Here is a 17,309-nt window from a genome sequence, read left to right on the forward strand (position 1 = left end):
AAAAAATAGCCTCCTAATGGGTGTGATATGATATCTCGTTGTGGTTTTGACTTGCATTTCTTGCATTATGACTAATGATGACAGACATCTTTTCATTTGGTTATTAGCTATTTGTATATCTTCCTTAGGAAAATGTCTATTCAATTACTTTGCCCCTTTTTAATTGGATTGTGTTTTTTACTTGGATTATGAGTTAAAAAATATTTCAGACATGAGGCTTTTAGAAAATATTTGCAAATATCTTTTTCCATTCTGTGAGTTGTCTTTTAATTCTCTTGATAGTGTCTTTTGATACACAAAAATTTTAATTTTGATGATGTTCAATTTATTGACTTTTTGTTTGCTTGTGTTTTGTGTCATATCTATGAAAATGTTGCCTTATTCAACGTCATGCAGAGTTTCACCTATGTTTCCTCTAAGAATTTTATAGTTTTTAAAATAGTTTTAGCACTTACATTTAGGTTTTGATTCATTTGGAGTTAATTTTTGTATGTGTTGTGAGGTATGGGTCAGATTCATTCTTTTGCATATGGATATCCAGTAGTCTCAGCACAAGTCATTGAAGAGACTATATTTTCCCCCATTGAATGGTCTTTTTAGTCTTGTCAAAAATCAATTGACCATAGACATGTAGGCTCTCAATTTGATGCCACTGAGCTATATGTTTTTCTATATGCCAATACATAACAAATACAATACATAACAAAAACAATACATTGTTTTGATTACTGTAGCTTTGTAGTAAGTTTTGAATCTGGGAAGCGTTCTTCTTCCAAAAGTGTTCTTCTTCTAAATTATTTCCACTATGTGGGACCCCTTGCAATTGCATATGAATTTTAGGATCTGCTTTTCCACTTCTGCAAAAACGCTATTGGAATTTTGATAGTGATTTGCATTGAATTTGTAAATCATTTTGGTGGTATTTTAACTATACTATGTCTTCCAATTCATGGATATCAAATATCTTTCCATTTATTTAGGTCTAGGTCTAGATCTTCTTTAATATATTTCAACAGTGTTTTGTAGTTTTCAGCGTGCAAGTCTTGGACCCACTTGGTTAAATTTCTCCTTAAGTATGTTATCATTTTTGATGCTATTATACATGAAATTGCTTTAATTTCCTTTTAAATTTTCTATTACTAGCATATAGAAATAAAACTGATTTTTACATGTTGATCTTATATCCTGAAACACTGCTAAACTCATTTATGAGTTCTAATTGAATTTTGGTAGTTGTTCAGCTTTTCTATATATAAAGTCATGTCATTTGCAAATTGAGAAAATTCTTCCTTTCTAATTGGGATGCCTTTTATTTCTTTTCCTTGCCTAACTGCTCTGACTACAACTTCCAGTACAGTGTTGAATAGAAGTGGCAAAATCAGGCACCCTTGTCTTGCTCCTAATCTTAGGGGGAAAGCTGTCAGTGTTTCACTATTCAATATGATGTTAGCTGTGGATTTTTCATTACTGTACTTTATCATGTTAAGGAAATTCTCTTCTATTCCTGGCTTGTTCAGTAATTTTACATGATTGGATTTTGCATTTTGTGAAATGCTTTTACTGCATCAAGATGGTTTGTGTGTGTGTGTGTGTGTGTGTGTGTGTGTGTGTGTGTGTGTGTGTGTGTTTTGCCCTCATTCTACTAATGCAATGTATTATATTGATTGCTTTTCTTATGCTGTACACATCTTCAATTTCTGGGATAAATCCCACATGTTCATGGTGCTTTATCCCGCTAGATTTAGTTAACTTGGCTAGGAGTTAGGCAACCATAGGTGCCAGAGACTTCAAATTCCTCTAGTATCCTTGTTTTTGTCTCCACTATTGACAAAACACTAAACACTCCCTAAACACTCCTCCTCAAGGAGAGTCTGTATCTCTCTTTCTGCTGTAATCCAGTGTTGTTGGTGTGTTGGCAAGCTGTGGGGGTGGGGGTGGGAGTAGGGGTGGGGGAGGAGGATTCTATAATCTTCCAATTAAATCTCAGTCTTAGTAGGCCTATGTCTAGAGCAAATGTTTATCGGGTGGTATAGCTTTTTCCCAAGCTCCTTGCCCTATATTCCCTCCTCTAGTTGCAGCATTCCCAATCTTTTTCCTTGAATCCCCCCCCCCAACCCCATCTCTTTGACCGTTTTCTCCTCCTTAGTGAGACACGAAGGTTAGAGGGGCTAAAGTGGGAGGAATGTCCTTACCTCAGCTAGGACAAGACTCTGAGAAACTCTTTTCCCCAGGAGAGTAGGCATTTTTGGTAGAGAAGACTCTGAGTGTATTTCACAATGGTTACCCTTCCTCCACTAGAGCCCTGAGGGAATATTTCTCAGGTCACCACCACGCAAATCCAACCGGGTTTCTGGATCTAATGACAATGGAAATGTGGGGGACTCTTAAGACTGTGGCCCCCCAGGAGTTTCTCACTCTCAAGACAGTCCACACAACCTTCAGCAATTTATCAAAATGAGCATTTAAATATTTCTACCAGTTTATGGCTCCAGTAATTTCTGTTCCAGGTGAGCAGATCTCAGCTATATCTTTCTGGATATGCCTGTCTCTCCAGATTTCAGTGTTGCAATTTGCCCACCAACCTCAGTTCTCAGGAAGATAAAAGAAAAGTCACTGATTTTCAGCCTGCTCCAATTTTTCTTGTTGTAAGGATACAAGCTATCACTTGCAAGCTGTTTACATGTCATAGCTGAAACAGGAAGTCCAAACAAGTTTTTGAATGCTAGAAAGTTGAAGATTATGAAATGCAAACAAAATCACAAAAATTCTTTAACTGCTCAAATGTTTAAATGCTGAAGTAATGCAACAGTTTCACAATAAGTACTCCAGTGTCAACAGAAAGAATATCACGGGTTGTCTATGCAGAATTATGCAGAAATGCAGAATATGGGCAAGATAGCCAACACCCTGCATAGAATCCATTACACTTTGATTCAACTTTGAATAAATTGTTTGCACTTTTGCACATCCACCATAATTTGCATTTGTATTATCTCTATGAAAAGCAGTACACTTATTAATTCAATAAGTGAGCAGCAGCCTTCTAAGCAAGTCTTTTTCACGAGAAGAACATACAAGCAAAGGGAATTTTTTTTTTAGTATTGTGATTACTTGCATCTTGGGCTGTGTTGTAAAAAGACAAGGCATTTTAGATCTTTAATAATCTCTGTAATAGTAAATAGAACTATTACATTTTTTATTATTGCAGCATTTTATCCTGGCACTTAAAATTTGTTTGCAATTTTAGAATCAGAAAATACTCCTGGTATGTTTGATCAGTCATTTGTGCTGAAAAGATTGATAATGATGATACACAATGTGGACAGTCATTAGAACTTCTGCTGTGATTATTTTCATCCGAATTTGTTTTAATTAGAAAATGTATTTTATCTGTTTATAGCTAAGATAATCATATATCTCTTAGGTTTAGCTGTTAATAGATACTGGTTTATAAATGACTTTCTATCACTTTTTTTATATTGAATGAACAGTTTCATGCTGTGGAAAAGGTTTCAAAAGGATTTTTTTCCTCATTTAATAGATAACCAATGTTCTAAAAATTAATCATGAATTTACATTTGCATTTGGGATTCAAATACTAGATGATAGCAAACACCACAGGAATTGAAAATATTGAATTTGATAGTCTCATGGCATCATTATTATGTTTGTCACTTACGAGGCTAAAGTTATAACAGTAAATTGGGGTTGAACTGTAGAAGTTGTTACAAACTAACAATAAATTGAACTTTGATATGTGATGCGGAAAAGGTGAACTTCATGTATGGCTGCAAGTGAGAGCTGTATTTGCAAGGAAGAACCTCCCCAAAGAAAGCCACAGCTGATCTCATACAAGGTTTTGGGAAGCTTGGTTCAAGGATTGGTGGATTTTCAGAAGCAGGAGTGTTTATTGGATTGACAGACTTTCAATTATGTTAGTGTGATCACTGAAATAAGGCAGTTATTGACTGGCATACTTTCAGAAGTATGGTCACTGGAGTGAGGTATCTGCTGACTTGTCTACAGGCATGGGATTGTAACAAATTGGCTTTCAGAAGCTGAAGTCTCTTTAACTTGCTAACTGTCAGAAGCATGGCCACTGTTGATTTTCAGAGCATGTGTACTGATCCAAAGTAATCTCTAATTAATGGTGATTACTTGCTTACAACTTGAGACTTTGACAAAAAGAAATCTTTTCTTTTCTTTAATATGGAAAAGAAGACTTTCAATTCTCATTTACCTTCTCCTACCCCCACTCGGCCCCCCAACTTTGGTCTTTCCTCAGCCAAAAATATGAGAGAGACTATAAGGGACTGTTTCAGTCTTTGTGGAGACATAATTTTCAGCTAGCATTGCCACCTAAGTAATTTAAGTGCCAATTATTGAAGCAGAAAAATAGCTTCAACTGCTCGATTTTCATTATTGGGTAAAAGCACAACTGATTACAATAAGGGTGACCTGACAAAATCAATACAGGATGCAGTTCAAAATCATTCAATACGAGACATATCCAGTATACAGAGGATACCTGGCGACCCTACCTTCGAGTCAGCTTAGCCTTCTCATTCACCAACCTCATCTGTTTGCTTGTGAACACCATGTCTTATTTCTAATACATTATCTTGTCTCCTGTTCTCCATATATGCTGTCCCGGCTTGAGTTTGGACTCTCATTCACCTATCACTTGAATTACCATAGCCCAGATTTCTAGGCATCAGTCTATACAGCTTTAATATATACTAAATACACCCTCTACACATCGTTACCAGAACAATGTTCCTTGCTTAACATTTTTAACTGACTCCATCAATTTCAGGATAAAATCCAAACTTTTCAAGGCAAATAGGCCCTTTGTTATCTGGCCTCTGCCTTCTACTCAGACTTTAACACCTGCCATTCTCCTGCTCATTAGTTTTATACTTGAGTTTCCATAAAGGTGTCATGGTATTACTCACTTCTACCCCTCCTATTTGGAATGCTTATCTCATCCTCTGGAGAGTTATTATTCTTTCAAAACCTGGCTCAGGCATCATTGCCCCTGGAAAGCTTTCTCTGATGTCACAGGTTTCCTTGGTTACATTCAATCTCTCCTTCATCATGTCTAAATCTCTACAACATTCTTGCACTGCAACATATTGTCACAACCTATCTATTTGCCTGTTAAAACAACCACACTTACATACAGTGACATAATAATTTGCTTTACTCATCTGATTGTCTCTTAACTCCATCCCTTTTCCTCCATTCATGGTTTCCCGAAGGCCTGTGACTTTTTTCTTAAAATTCCCAGTGTGCAGTATAGTACTTGCCCCAAAGCTGGGACTCAAACAACCAACCAACCAAACTACTGAGTTGTTTATAAATTACTCCTTTTGTTTTCTTAAAACTGTTGGACACTACAGAACACCAAGTAGGAAAAACATACGCTTTATTTCATGAAGTGATTGATGTACCTTTCAATATTTTGGCACATATGCTAGATTCATTAAACTACTTTTGACAGCCCCTTCTGTTGTGAATTTAGAATATATGTTATTAAATATATATGTATAATATATATTAAATATACATTTAATAGCCTTAAACTTGAAAATCACTTATTTTTCCATTTAATATACTTAAGATGACAGCTCACAGTATATAGCATGTATAATTTCATAATAAATGACTTCAGAGCAAAAAAAATAATTCTGAGAACAGAATTAAAAATTGGGTAGAAAATTTTCAATTCACAGCAATTACTAGAAGAACAAAGGAAGAGAACACTTTTATTTCTATTTTTAAATGAAATCCATGCACAAAGTTTGCCATCAAGTCAGAAAAAGGAAGAACCCCAGAAAGTGAGAGGTAGTTTACATTCATTTTAATCTTTTATTTGGTCCTTTTCTCTAAAAATGTATAATTTCTTTGACCACATCTTTTATATACTATTACAATGTCAGTTATTTTTTAAAAAGTATTAAGTTTACAGTTTAACAGGAAATCCAGTGCACACTTCCCTTCATCACCCAGATGTTTATAACAATTACATATGATATGCAGCATATGATGCTGTAGAGAAAACAATTATTTTACAAATGCCCAAAGTCAATGTCTCCAGTCAGGAATTCTTCATTTTAGGTTATTATAAAGTGTCTGATAGGACTGAACAATTTCCACTTTCCTCATTATCTATTACATAGGTTTACACTTGGAATTTATTATTTGATGACTAAACCATAGAATAGCTTTTCATATCCATTACATTTATTACATCACTTTCATGTATTCTGATGAGCTTTGGTTTCAGAATTTCACACATGCAAACCTACTTTCTAGGGGTTCTCTTCAATATGAATTTTATAATGATTAGTAAGAGATGACCTGTGATTGAAAAGTTTCCCACATGTATTACATTCATAGGGTTTCTCTCCAGTATGAATTCTCTGATGGGCAATACGTGATGAGCTCTGTCTAAAAGTTTTCCCACATGTATTACATTTGAAGGGTTTCTCTCCTGTATGAATCCTTCGATGTTGAATAAGAGCTGAACTTTGGCCAAAAGATATCCCACATTCTTCACATCGATATGGTTTCTCTCCTGTGTGAATTCTCTGATGATTACTAAGGGATGAGTTACACCTGAAAGTTTTCCCACACTCATTACATTTATAGGGTCTTTCTCCAGTATGCATTCTCTGATGTTGAATGAGAGCTGAACTTTGTCTGAAGGCTTTCCCACACACTTTACATTTACATGGTTTCTCTCCAGTATGAATTCTTTCATGAATGATAAGTGTTGAGTGGGAACTTAAGGCTTTACCACATTCATTACAATTATAAAACTTCTCACCAGTATGAATTATTCGGTGTCTGTTAAGTCGTGAAATAGAAGTGAAACCTTTTCCACATTCATTACATCTATAAGGCTTTTCTCCAGTGTGAATTCTTTCATGTTGAATAAGAGATGCACTCTGACTGAAGGCTCTCCCACATTCACTACATTTAAAAGGTTTCTCTCCTGTGTGAATTCTCTGATGATAACGAAGGGATGAACTAGACTTAAAGGTATTGCCACATTCATTACATAAATAGGACTTCTTTCTGGAATTCATTCTCTGACATCCAGGAAGGGATGTGTTGCAACTAGATGCCTTCCTACCTGGATTATATTTATAGGGGTTTTCTCCAGCATGGATTTTTTGATGTATAAAAAGGCCTGACCTTCTGCTGAAGGATTTACCACATTCCTTACATCTATAGGATTTCTCCACAGTGTGTGTTCTTAGGTGTTTATAAAGGGATGTACTGAGAGTGAAAGCTTTCCCACATTCTTTACATATATAGGGTTTCTCTCCAGTATGAGTTATTTGATGTTGAATAAGAGCTGAACTTTGGTTAAAGGCTTTCGAACAGTCTTTACATTTAAATAATTTCTCTCCACTATGGTTTTTCTCATGTTTACGAAGGGATGAAGTATTAATGAAGGTTTTCTCACACATACTACATTTATAACGTTTCCCGGCTGTGTTGATTTTTTGTTGATTAAGTAAATTGGAATTCTGTTTGAAGCTGTTTCCTTGTATTTCACATTTTGGTGGGGTTTTTTCTCTGGGAACCATCTGTTGCCTAACAAGGACTGACTTTAGGCTGAAGTTTTGGCCAAATTCAGTATTTTTATGTTTTCTTTCTACAGTGAAGATTTTTTTGTGAGTGACTGAAACTATCTGAACACTTTGGTTTTTCTTCTGCTTTTTCTCTAATCTGTCTTCATATTTGCAAGGTTTTTCTGATTTGAAGTCCCAGGGTCCATTCCTTTTGGATCTTTTCATTATCATCTCCTGAAATGAAGAACCTTGTGTTTGAGTTGACTTTGTGGTTTTATAACTGTTCTTCCATCCTGGAAGGGACAGAAAAAACTGGAGATGTTTCATGTGATACAGCATTTGGTTACTGAGACTAAATGTATAGACTGAATATTGATGGTATTTAAATAAGGTCTTGGGGGACGAGGGGAAGATGGCAGAAGACTAAGACGCGGAGATAACCTTCCTCCCCACAGATACACCAGAAATACATCTACACGTGGAGCAACTCCTACAGAACACCTACTGAATGCTGGCAGACCTCAGACCTCCCAAAAGGCAAGAAACTCCCCCACGTACCTGGGTAGGGCAAAAGAAAAAAAGAAAAAACAGAGACAAAAGAATAGGAATGGGACCTGCACCAGTGGGAGGGAGCTGTGAAGGAGGAAAGGTTTCCAAACACTAGGAAGCCCCTTCACGGCTGGAGACTGCGGGTGGCGGAGGGGGGGAGCTTCGGCGCCACGGAGAAGAGCGCAGCAACAGGGGTGAGGAGGGCAAAGCAGGGATATTCCCACACAGAGGACTCACCAGCCCAAGAGCCTTGTCTGCTCACCCGCCGGGGCGGGGCTGTGAGCTGAGGCTCGGGCCTTGGGTGGATCGCAGGGAGAGGACTGGGGTTGGCAGAGTGAACACAGCCTGCAGGGTTAGTGCACCACAGCTACCCAGGAGGGAGTCTGGGAAAAGGTCTGGAGCTACAGAAGAAGCAAGAGACTTTTTCTTCCCTCCTCGTTTCCTGGTGCACGAGGAGAGGGGATTAAGAGCGCTGCTTAAAGGAGCTCCAGAGACGGGCGTGAGCCGCGGCTAAAAGCGCAGACCCCAGAGATGGGCAGGAGACGCTAAGGCTGCTGCTGCTGCCACCAAGAAGCCTGTGGGCAAGCACAGGTCACTATCCACACCTCCCTTCTGGGGAGCCTGTGCAGCCCGCCACTGCAAGTTTCCCGGGATCCAGGGACAACTTCCCCGGGAGAACGCACGGCGGGCCTCAGGCTGGTGCAACGTCACGCCAGCCTCTGCCGCCGGAGGCTCACCCCGCACTCCGCGCCCCTCGCTCCCCCTGGCCTGAGTGAGCCAGAGCCCCCGAATCAACGGCTCCTTTAACCCTGTCCTGTCTGAGCGAAAAACAGATGCCCTCTGGCGACCTACACGCAGAGGTGGGGCCAAATCCAAAGCTGAGCCCCTGGGAGCTGTGAGAACAAAGAAGAGAAAGGGAAATCTCTCCCAGCAGCCTCAGAAGCAGCAGATTACAGCTCCACAATCAACTTGATGCCCCCTGCATCTGTGGAATACATGAATAGACAGCAAATCATCCCAAATGGAGGAGGTGGACTTTGAGAGCAAGATTTATTATTTTTCCCTCTTTCCTCTTTTTGTGAGTATGTACGTGTTTGCTTCTGTGTGGGATTTTGACTGTATACCTCTACTTCTACCATTTGTCCCAGGGTTCTATCTGTCTGTTTTTTTCTTTTTTTTTAATAATTATTTTTTATTTGAATAACTTTTATTTTACTTTATCTTCTTTCTTTCCTTCCTGCCCTCCTTCAGACAACAAAACATCCCAAATTGAGGAGGTGGACTTTGAGAGCAAGATTTATGATTTTTTCCCCTCTTCCTCTTTTTGTGAGTGTGTATGTGTATGCTTCTGTATGAGATTTTGTCTGTATAGCTTTGCTTCCACCATTTGTCCTAAGGTTCTATCCGTCCGTATTTTTTGTTTTTAAAATTTTTTTTCTTAATAATTATTTTTTCAATTAAATAACTTTATTATATTTTACTTCATTTTACTTTACCTTCTTTCTTTCTTTTTCCTTTTTTCCCTCATTCCTTCCTTCCTTCCTCCCTCCCTCCCTCCCTTTCCTTCTTTCCTTTTCTTCTTCCTTCCTTCCTTCCTTTCTTTCTTTCTTGCTTTCTTCCTACTTCTACTAATTCTTTCTACTTTTCCTCCCTTTTATTCTGAGCCTTGTGGATGAAAGGCTCTTGGTGCTGCATCCAGGAGTCAGTGCTGTGCCTCTGAGGTGGGAGAGCCAACTTCAGGACACTGGTCTACAAGAGACTTCCCAGCTCCACATAATATCAAATAGAGAAAATCTCCCAGAGACCTCCATCTCAATGCCAGCACCCAGATTCACTCAACGACCAGCAAGCTACAGTGCTGGACAACCTATGCCAAACAACTAGCAAAACAGGAATACAACCCCACCCATTAGCAGAGAGACTGCCTAAAATCATAATAGGTCCACAGACACCCCAAAACACACTACCAGATGTGGACCTGCCCACTAGAAACACAAGATCCAGCCTCATCCACCAGAACACAGGCACTAGTCCCCTCCACCAGGAAGCCTACACAACCCACTGAACCAACTTTAGCCACTGGGGACAGACACCAAAAACAATGGGAACTACGAACCTGCAGCCTGCAAAAAGGAGACCCCAAACACAGTAAGATAAGCAAAATGAGAAGACAGAAAAACACACAAAAGATGAAGGAGCAAGATAAAAACCCACCAACCTAACAAATGAAGAGGAACTAGACAGTCTACCTGAAAGAGAATTCAGAATAATCATAGTAAAGATGATCCAAAATCTTGGAAATAGAATAGACAAAACGCAAGAAACATTTAACAAGGACCTAGAAGAACTAAAAATGAAAGAAACAACAATGAACAACACAGTAAATGAAATTAAAAATACTCTAGATGGGATCAATAGCAGAATAACTGAGGCAGAAGAACGGATAAGTGACCTGGAAGATAAAATAGTGGAAATAACTACTACAGAGCAGAATAAAGAAAAAAGAATGAAAAGAACTGAGGACAGTCTCAGAGACCTCTGGGACAACATTAAACACACCAACATTCGAATTATAGGGGTTCCAGAAGAAGAAGAAAAAAGAAAGAGACTGAGAAAATATTTGAAGAGATTATAGTTGACAACTTCCCTAATATGGGAAAGGAAATAGTTAATCAAGTCCAGGAAACACACAGAGTTCCATACAGGATAAATGCAAGGAGAAATACGCCAAGACACATATTAATCAAACTGTCAAAAATTAACTACAAAGAAAGCATATTAAAAACAGCAAGGGAAAAACAACAAATAACACACAAGGGAATCCCCATAAGGTTAACAGCTGATCTTTCAGCAGAAACTCTGCAAGCCAGAAGGGACTGGCAGGACACATTTAAAGTGATGAAGGAGAAAAACCCGCAACCAAGATTACTCTACCCAACAAGGATCTCATTCACATTTGATGGAGAAATTAAAACCTTAAAAAAAAAATTAAAACCTTAAAACCTTTACAGACAAGCTGAGAGAGTTCAGCACCACCAACCAGCTTTACAACAAATGCTAAAGGAGCTTCTCTAGGCAAGAAACACAAGAGAAGGAAACGACCTACAATAACAAACCCAAAACAATTTAGAAAATGGGAATAGGAACATACATATCGATAATTACCTTAAATGTAAATGGACTAAATGCTCCCACCAAAAGACACAGATTGGCTAAATGGATACAAAAACAAGACCCATATATATGCTGTCTACAAGAGACCCACTTCAGACCTAGAGACAAATACAGACTGAAAGTAAGGGGATGGAAAAAGATATTCCATGCAAATGGAAACCAAAAGAAAGCTGCAGTAGCAATTCTCATATCAGACAAAATAGACTTTAAAATAAAGACTATTAGAAGAGACAAAGAAGGACACTACATACTGATCAAAGGATTGATCCAAGAAGAAGATATAACAATTGTAAATATCTATGCACCCAACATAGGAGCACCTCAATACATAAGGCAAATACTAACAGCCATAAAAGGGGAAATTGACAGTAACACATTCATAGTAGGGGACTTTAACACCCTACTTTCACCAATGGACAGATCATCCAAAATGAAAATAAATAAGGAAACACAAGCTTTAAATGATACATTAAACAAGATGGACTTACTTGATATTTATAGGACATTCCATCCAAAAACAAAAGAAAACACATTTTTCTCAAGTGCTCATGGAACATTCTCCAGGATAGATCATATCTTGGGTCACAAATCAAGCCTTGGTAAATTTAAGAAAATTGAAACTGTATCAAGTATCTTTTCCGACCACAACGCTATGAGACTAGATATCAACTACAAGAAAAGATCTGTAAAAAAAACAAACACACGGAGGCTAAACAATACACTACTTAATAACAAAGTGATCACTGAAGAAATCAAAGAGGAAATAAAAAAATACCTAGAAACAAATGACAATGGAGACACAACGACCCAAAACCTATGGGATGGAGCAAAAGCAGTTCTAAGAGGGAAGTTTATAGCAATACAATCCTACCTTAAGAAACAGGAAACATGTCGAATAAACAACCTTACCTTGCACCTCAAGCAATTAGAGAAAGAAGAACAAAAAAACCCCAAAGTTAGCAGAAGGAAAGAAATCATAAAAATCAGATCAGAAATAAATGAAAAAGAAATGAAGGAAACGATAGCAAAGATCAATAAAACTAAAAGCTGGTTCTTTGAGAAGATAAACAAAATTGATAAACCATTAGCCAGACTCATCAAGAAAAAAAGGGAGAAGACTCAAATCAATAGAATTAGAAATGAAAAAGGAGAACAACTGACACTGAAGAAATACAAAAGATCATGAGAGATTACTACAAGCAACTATATGCCAATAAAATGGACAACCTGGAAGAAATGGACAACTTCTTAGACATGCACAACCTGCCAAGACTGAATCAGGAAAAAATAGAAAATATGAACAGACCAATCACAAGCACTGAAATTGAAACTGTGATTTAAAATCTTCCAACAAACAAAACCCCAGGACCAGATGGCTTCACAGGCGAATTCTATCAAACATTTAGAGAAGAGCTAACACCTATCCTTCTCAAACTCTTCCCAAATATAGCAGAGGGAGGAACACTCCCAAACTCATTCTACGAGGCCACCATCACCCTGATACCAAAACCAGACAAGGATGTCACAAAGAAAGAAAACTACAGGCCAATATCACTGATGAACATAGATACAAAAATCCTCAACAAAATACTAGCAAACAGAATCCAACAGCACATTAAAAGGATCATACACCATGATCAAGTGGGGTTTATTCCAGGAACGCAAGGATTCTTCAATACACGCAAATCAATCAATGTGATAAACCATATTAACAAATTGAAGGAGAAAATCCATATAATCAGCTCAATAGATGCAGAGAAAGCTTTTGACAAAATTCAACACACATTTATGATAAAAACCCTGCAGAAACTAGGCATAGAGGGAACTTTCCTCAACATAATAAAGGCCATATATGACAAACCCACAGCCAACATCGTCCTCAATGGTGAAAAACTGAAAGCATTTCCACTAAGATCAGGAACAAGACTAGGTTGCCCACTCTCACCACTCTTATTCAACATAGTTTTGGAAGTTTTAGCCACAGCAATCAGAGAAGAAAAGGAAATAAAAGGAATCCAAATCGGAAAAGAGGAAGTAAAGCTGTCACTGTTTGCAGATGAAATGATACTATACATAAAGAATCCTAAAGATGTTACCAGAAAACTACTAGAGCTAATCAATGAATTTGGTAACTTGCAGGATACAAAATTAATGCACAGAAATCTCTGGCTTTCCTATATACTAATGATGAAAAATATGAAAGTGAAATCAAGAAAATTCTCCCATTTACCACTGAAACAAAAAGAATAAAATATCTAGGAATAAACCTACCTAAGGAGACAAAACACCTGTATGCAGAAAAATTGTAAGACACTGATGAAAGAAATTAAAGATGACATAAATAGATGGAGAGATATACCATGTTCTTGGATTGGAAGAATCAACATTGTGAAAATGACTCTACTACCCAAAGTAATCTACAGATTCAATGCAATCCCTATCAAATTACCACTGGCATTCTTCACAGAACTAGAACTAAAAATTTCACAGTTTGTATGGAAACACAAAAGACCCCGAATAGCCAAAGCAATCTTGAGAATGAAAAACGCAGCTGGAGGAATCAGGCTCCCTGACTTCAGACTATACTACAAAGCTACAGTAATCAAGACAATATGGTACTGGCACAAAAACAGAAAGACAGATCAATGGAACAGGATAGAAAGCCCAGAGATAAACCCACGCACATATGGTCACCTTATCTTTGATAAAGGAGGCAGGAATGTACAGCGGAGAAAGGACAGCCCTTCAATAAGTGGTGCTGGGAAAACTGGACAGGTACATGTAAAAGTATGAGATTAGATCACTCCCTAACACCATACACAAAAATAAGCTCAAAATGGATTAAAGACCTAAATGTAAGGCCAGAAACTATCAAACTCTTAGAGGAAAACATAGGCAGAATACTCTATGACATAAATCACAGCAAGATCCTTTCTGACCCACCTCCTAGAGAAATGGAAATAAAAACAAAAATAAACAAATGGGACCTAATGAAACTTCAAAGCTTTTGCACAGCAAAGGAAACCATAAACAAGACCAAAAGACAACCCTCAGAATGGGAGGAAATATTTGCAAATGAAGCAACTGACAAAGGATTAATTTCCAAAATTTACAAGCAGCTCATGCAGCTCAATAACAAGAAAACAAACAACCCGATCCAAAAATGGGCAGAAAACCTAAATAGACATTTCTCCAAAGAAGATATACAGACTGCCAACGAACACATAAAAGAATGCTCAACATCATTAATCATTAGAGAAATGCAAATCAAAACTACAATGAGATATCATCTCACACCAGTCAGAATGGCCATCATCAAAAAATCTAGAAACAATAAATGCTGCAGAGGGTGTGGAGAAAAGGGAACACTCTTGCACTGCTGGTGGGAATGTGAATTGGTTCAGCCACTATGGAGAACAGTATGGAGGTTCCTTAAAAAACTACCAATAGAACTACCATATGACCCAGCAATCCCACTACTGGACATATACCCTGAGAAAACCATAATTCAAAAAGAGTCATGTACCAAAATGTTCATTGAAGTTCTATTTACAATAGCCCAGAGATGGAAACAGCCTAAGTGTCCATCATCGGATGAATGGATAAAGAAGATGTGGCACATATATACAATGGAATATTACTCAGCCATAAAAAGAAACAAAGTTGAGCTATTTGTAATGAGGTGGATAGACCTAGATTCTGTCATACACAGTGAAGTAAGTCAGAAAGAGAAAGACAAATACCGTATGCTAACACATATATATGGCATTTAAGAAAAAAAAATGTCATGAAGAACCTAGGGGTAAGATAGGAATAAAGACACAGACCTACTAGAGAATGGACTTGAGGATATGGGGAGAGGGAAGGGTAAGCTGTGACAAAGCGCGAGAGAGGCATGGACATATATACACTACCAAACGTACGGTAGGTAGCTACTGGGAAGCAGCCCACATAGCACAGGGAGATCAGCTTGGTCCTTTGTGACTGCCTGGAGGGGTGGGATAGGGAGGGTGGGAGGGAGGGAAACACAAGAAGGAAGAGATATGGGAACATATGTATATGTATAACTGATTCACTCTGTTATAAAGCAGAAACTAACACACCATTGTAAAGCAATTATACCCCAATAAAGATATTAAAAATAAAAATAAATAAATAAATAAATAAGGTCTTGGTATATGGCCAAAAATAGTAAGAAGAAAAATTCAGGAGATTTAAGTGGTACATAGAAACAATCAACAGGAGCTGAGAAGAACAGAGTGAAGAAAAGATTAAACAAACCCATTTAAAGAGGGTGAGTGTAAGAGTGATCAGAAGAATTGGCTAATGGAAAATGGAGAAGAGGGATTCAAAGGGGATCCATGAATTGGAAAAGGCAGCCTGGGATCAGAGTCCAAAGCCCATGATAGAATCCTAAATTTTCTTCATGACATTTTTCTTCTTTCTGTAATCATTCCTAATCTGGAAAGTCTTCATCCCTTTTCCCTCATGCCAAATTCCTTTGTATCCTTCAGATTCAGTTCAAAAGTTAACTGAGTCCTTTCTTGACTGTGAGTTTCCAGAGTGCATTTCTCTTATTACAGGCACTCACCAGTGTAAAAAAATATATATATATATTCTATATATGTAATTATATTTATCTATATCTAAATATTTTTCACCTTCCTTTTCTACTCTAATGTTCTCTGCAAGCAGATTAGCATGCCCTATTAACCTACAGATCCTCCTAATGGCATCTGAATTATACACAAAATGTTTGTTTTGTTAACCTTCCTTAATAACTTACATATACCTAATTTGAACAATGTCAAATAATCTCTATTATTTTTATATTAATTTCATACACACACACACACACACACACACACACAGGATTCAAGCACTTGTATGAGAAGTTGCCTTCCAGGACAGTACATTATACAAGCAATGGAAGGGTTTCAGAGCCAGTTCAAACAGGAAGTAATTTACTGAATTAATCTACAGAGGTGCCAACAGGTAGGCATGAAGCCAAAAGTTGCAAGATAAGAAAGCAGCCTTGCTCATGCATCAAGCAGGAGATGCTATGCAAGTGGCATAGAAAAGAGTCAAAGATCAGTAAGACAGGAATAAACATAAAAAGGTAAAAAGGGCTAACATGATAAGGTGGTAAAAAACAGAATTCAATTCAATAAATTTTAAAATGGGGTAAGGACACAATTCATTGAATATTAAATTCTGTCAGGGAATAGGTACACATATAGTTTGGCATTTTCTCCTGGGCTAGAGTAACCATTTAAAGGGCTCCTTTGCAACTCACTGTATTTTGAGATTCCTATCTGACATTCACTATCTCACCTGTATACAGATTCTCTCTGCTTGGTGAACATAATATATTCTGCTTTTCTCTTTTCTTCTACAAGTGTTAACTTCTCAGTTTCCTTCATGGGTAACTTTTTCTATTTCCACTTTAAAAATTGCTTTCCCTAAGGTTTGGGGGTTTTTCCCCCCACTCTACACACCCTCTCTTTTTTTTTTTTTTTTTGCGGTACGTGGGCCTCTCACTGTTGTGGCCTCTCCCATTGCGGAGCACAGGCTCCGGACGCGCAGGCTCAGCGGCCATGGCTCACGGGCCCAGCCGCCCCGCGGCATGTGGGATCTTCCTGGACCGGGGCACGAACCCGTGTCCCCTGCATCGGCAGGCAGACTCTCAACCACTGCGCCACCAGGGAAGCCCGACCCTCTCTAATTTTATATGCACCCATCTTTACTATTTTTTTTTAAGGCACTGATATTTGCCAAGCAGAGCAAGTGAGAATAAGACTCATTTTAAAATACATACATAGATAAGTATCAATAAATCACTCATTAAATTAGGAACCACATCTTCTGGAAGAGCCCATAATGTGCATTCGTGTAATAGCTCTTCTTCACTTAGCCAATCACAAAACCTATCTGCTCTCTAATCTTTACTATTTGTTGTAACAGAAAGAGGAGTTTTTTATTTTCTGTTCAACACCTTTC

At 37.9% G+C, this 17,309-nt stretch overlaps 1 protein-coding gene across 1 annotated transcript; it reads right to left on the reverse strand.

Annotated features, from left to right (window-relative positions):
* Positions 1–5,841: 5,841 nt before the first annotated feature.
* On the reverse strand, positions 5,842–8,868 carry ZNF354A (zinc finger protein 354A). Its single transcript, XM_060144378.1, has one exon. It carries the CDS (start codon positions 7,923–7,925, stop codon positions 6,315–6,317), a length of 1,611 nt encoding a protein of 536 aa, XP_060000361.1. The 5' UTR covers positions 7,926–8,868; the 3' UTR covers positions 5,842–6,314.
* Positions 8,869–17,309: the final 8,441 nt, after the last annotated feature.

The sequence above is a fragment of the Lagenorhynchus albirostris genome, chromosome 3 (assembly GCF_949774975.1).
Source record: "Lagenorhynchus albirostris chromosome 3, mLagAlb1.1, whole genome shotgun sequence".
In the NCBI taxonomy this organism is placed as follows: Eukaryota; Metazoa; Chordata; class Mammalia; order Artiodactyla; family Delphinidae; genus Lagenorhynchus; species Lagenorhynchus albirostris.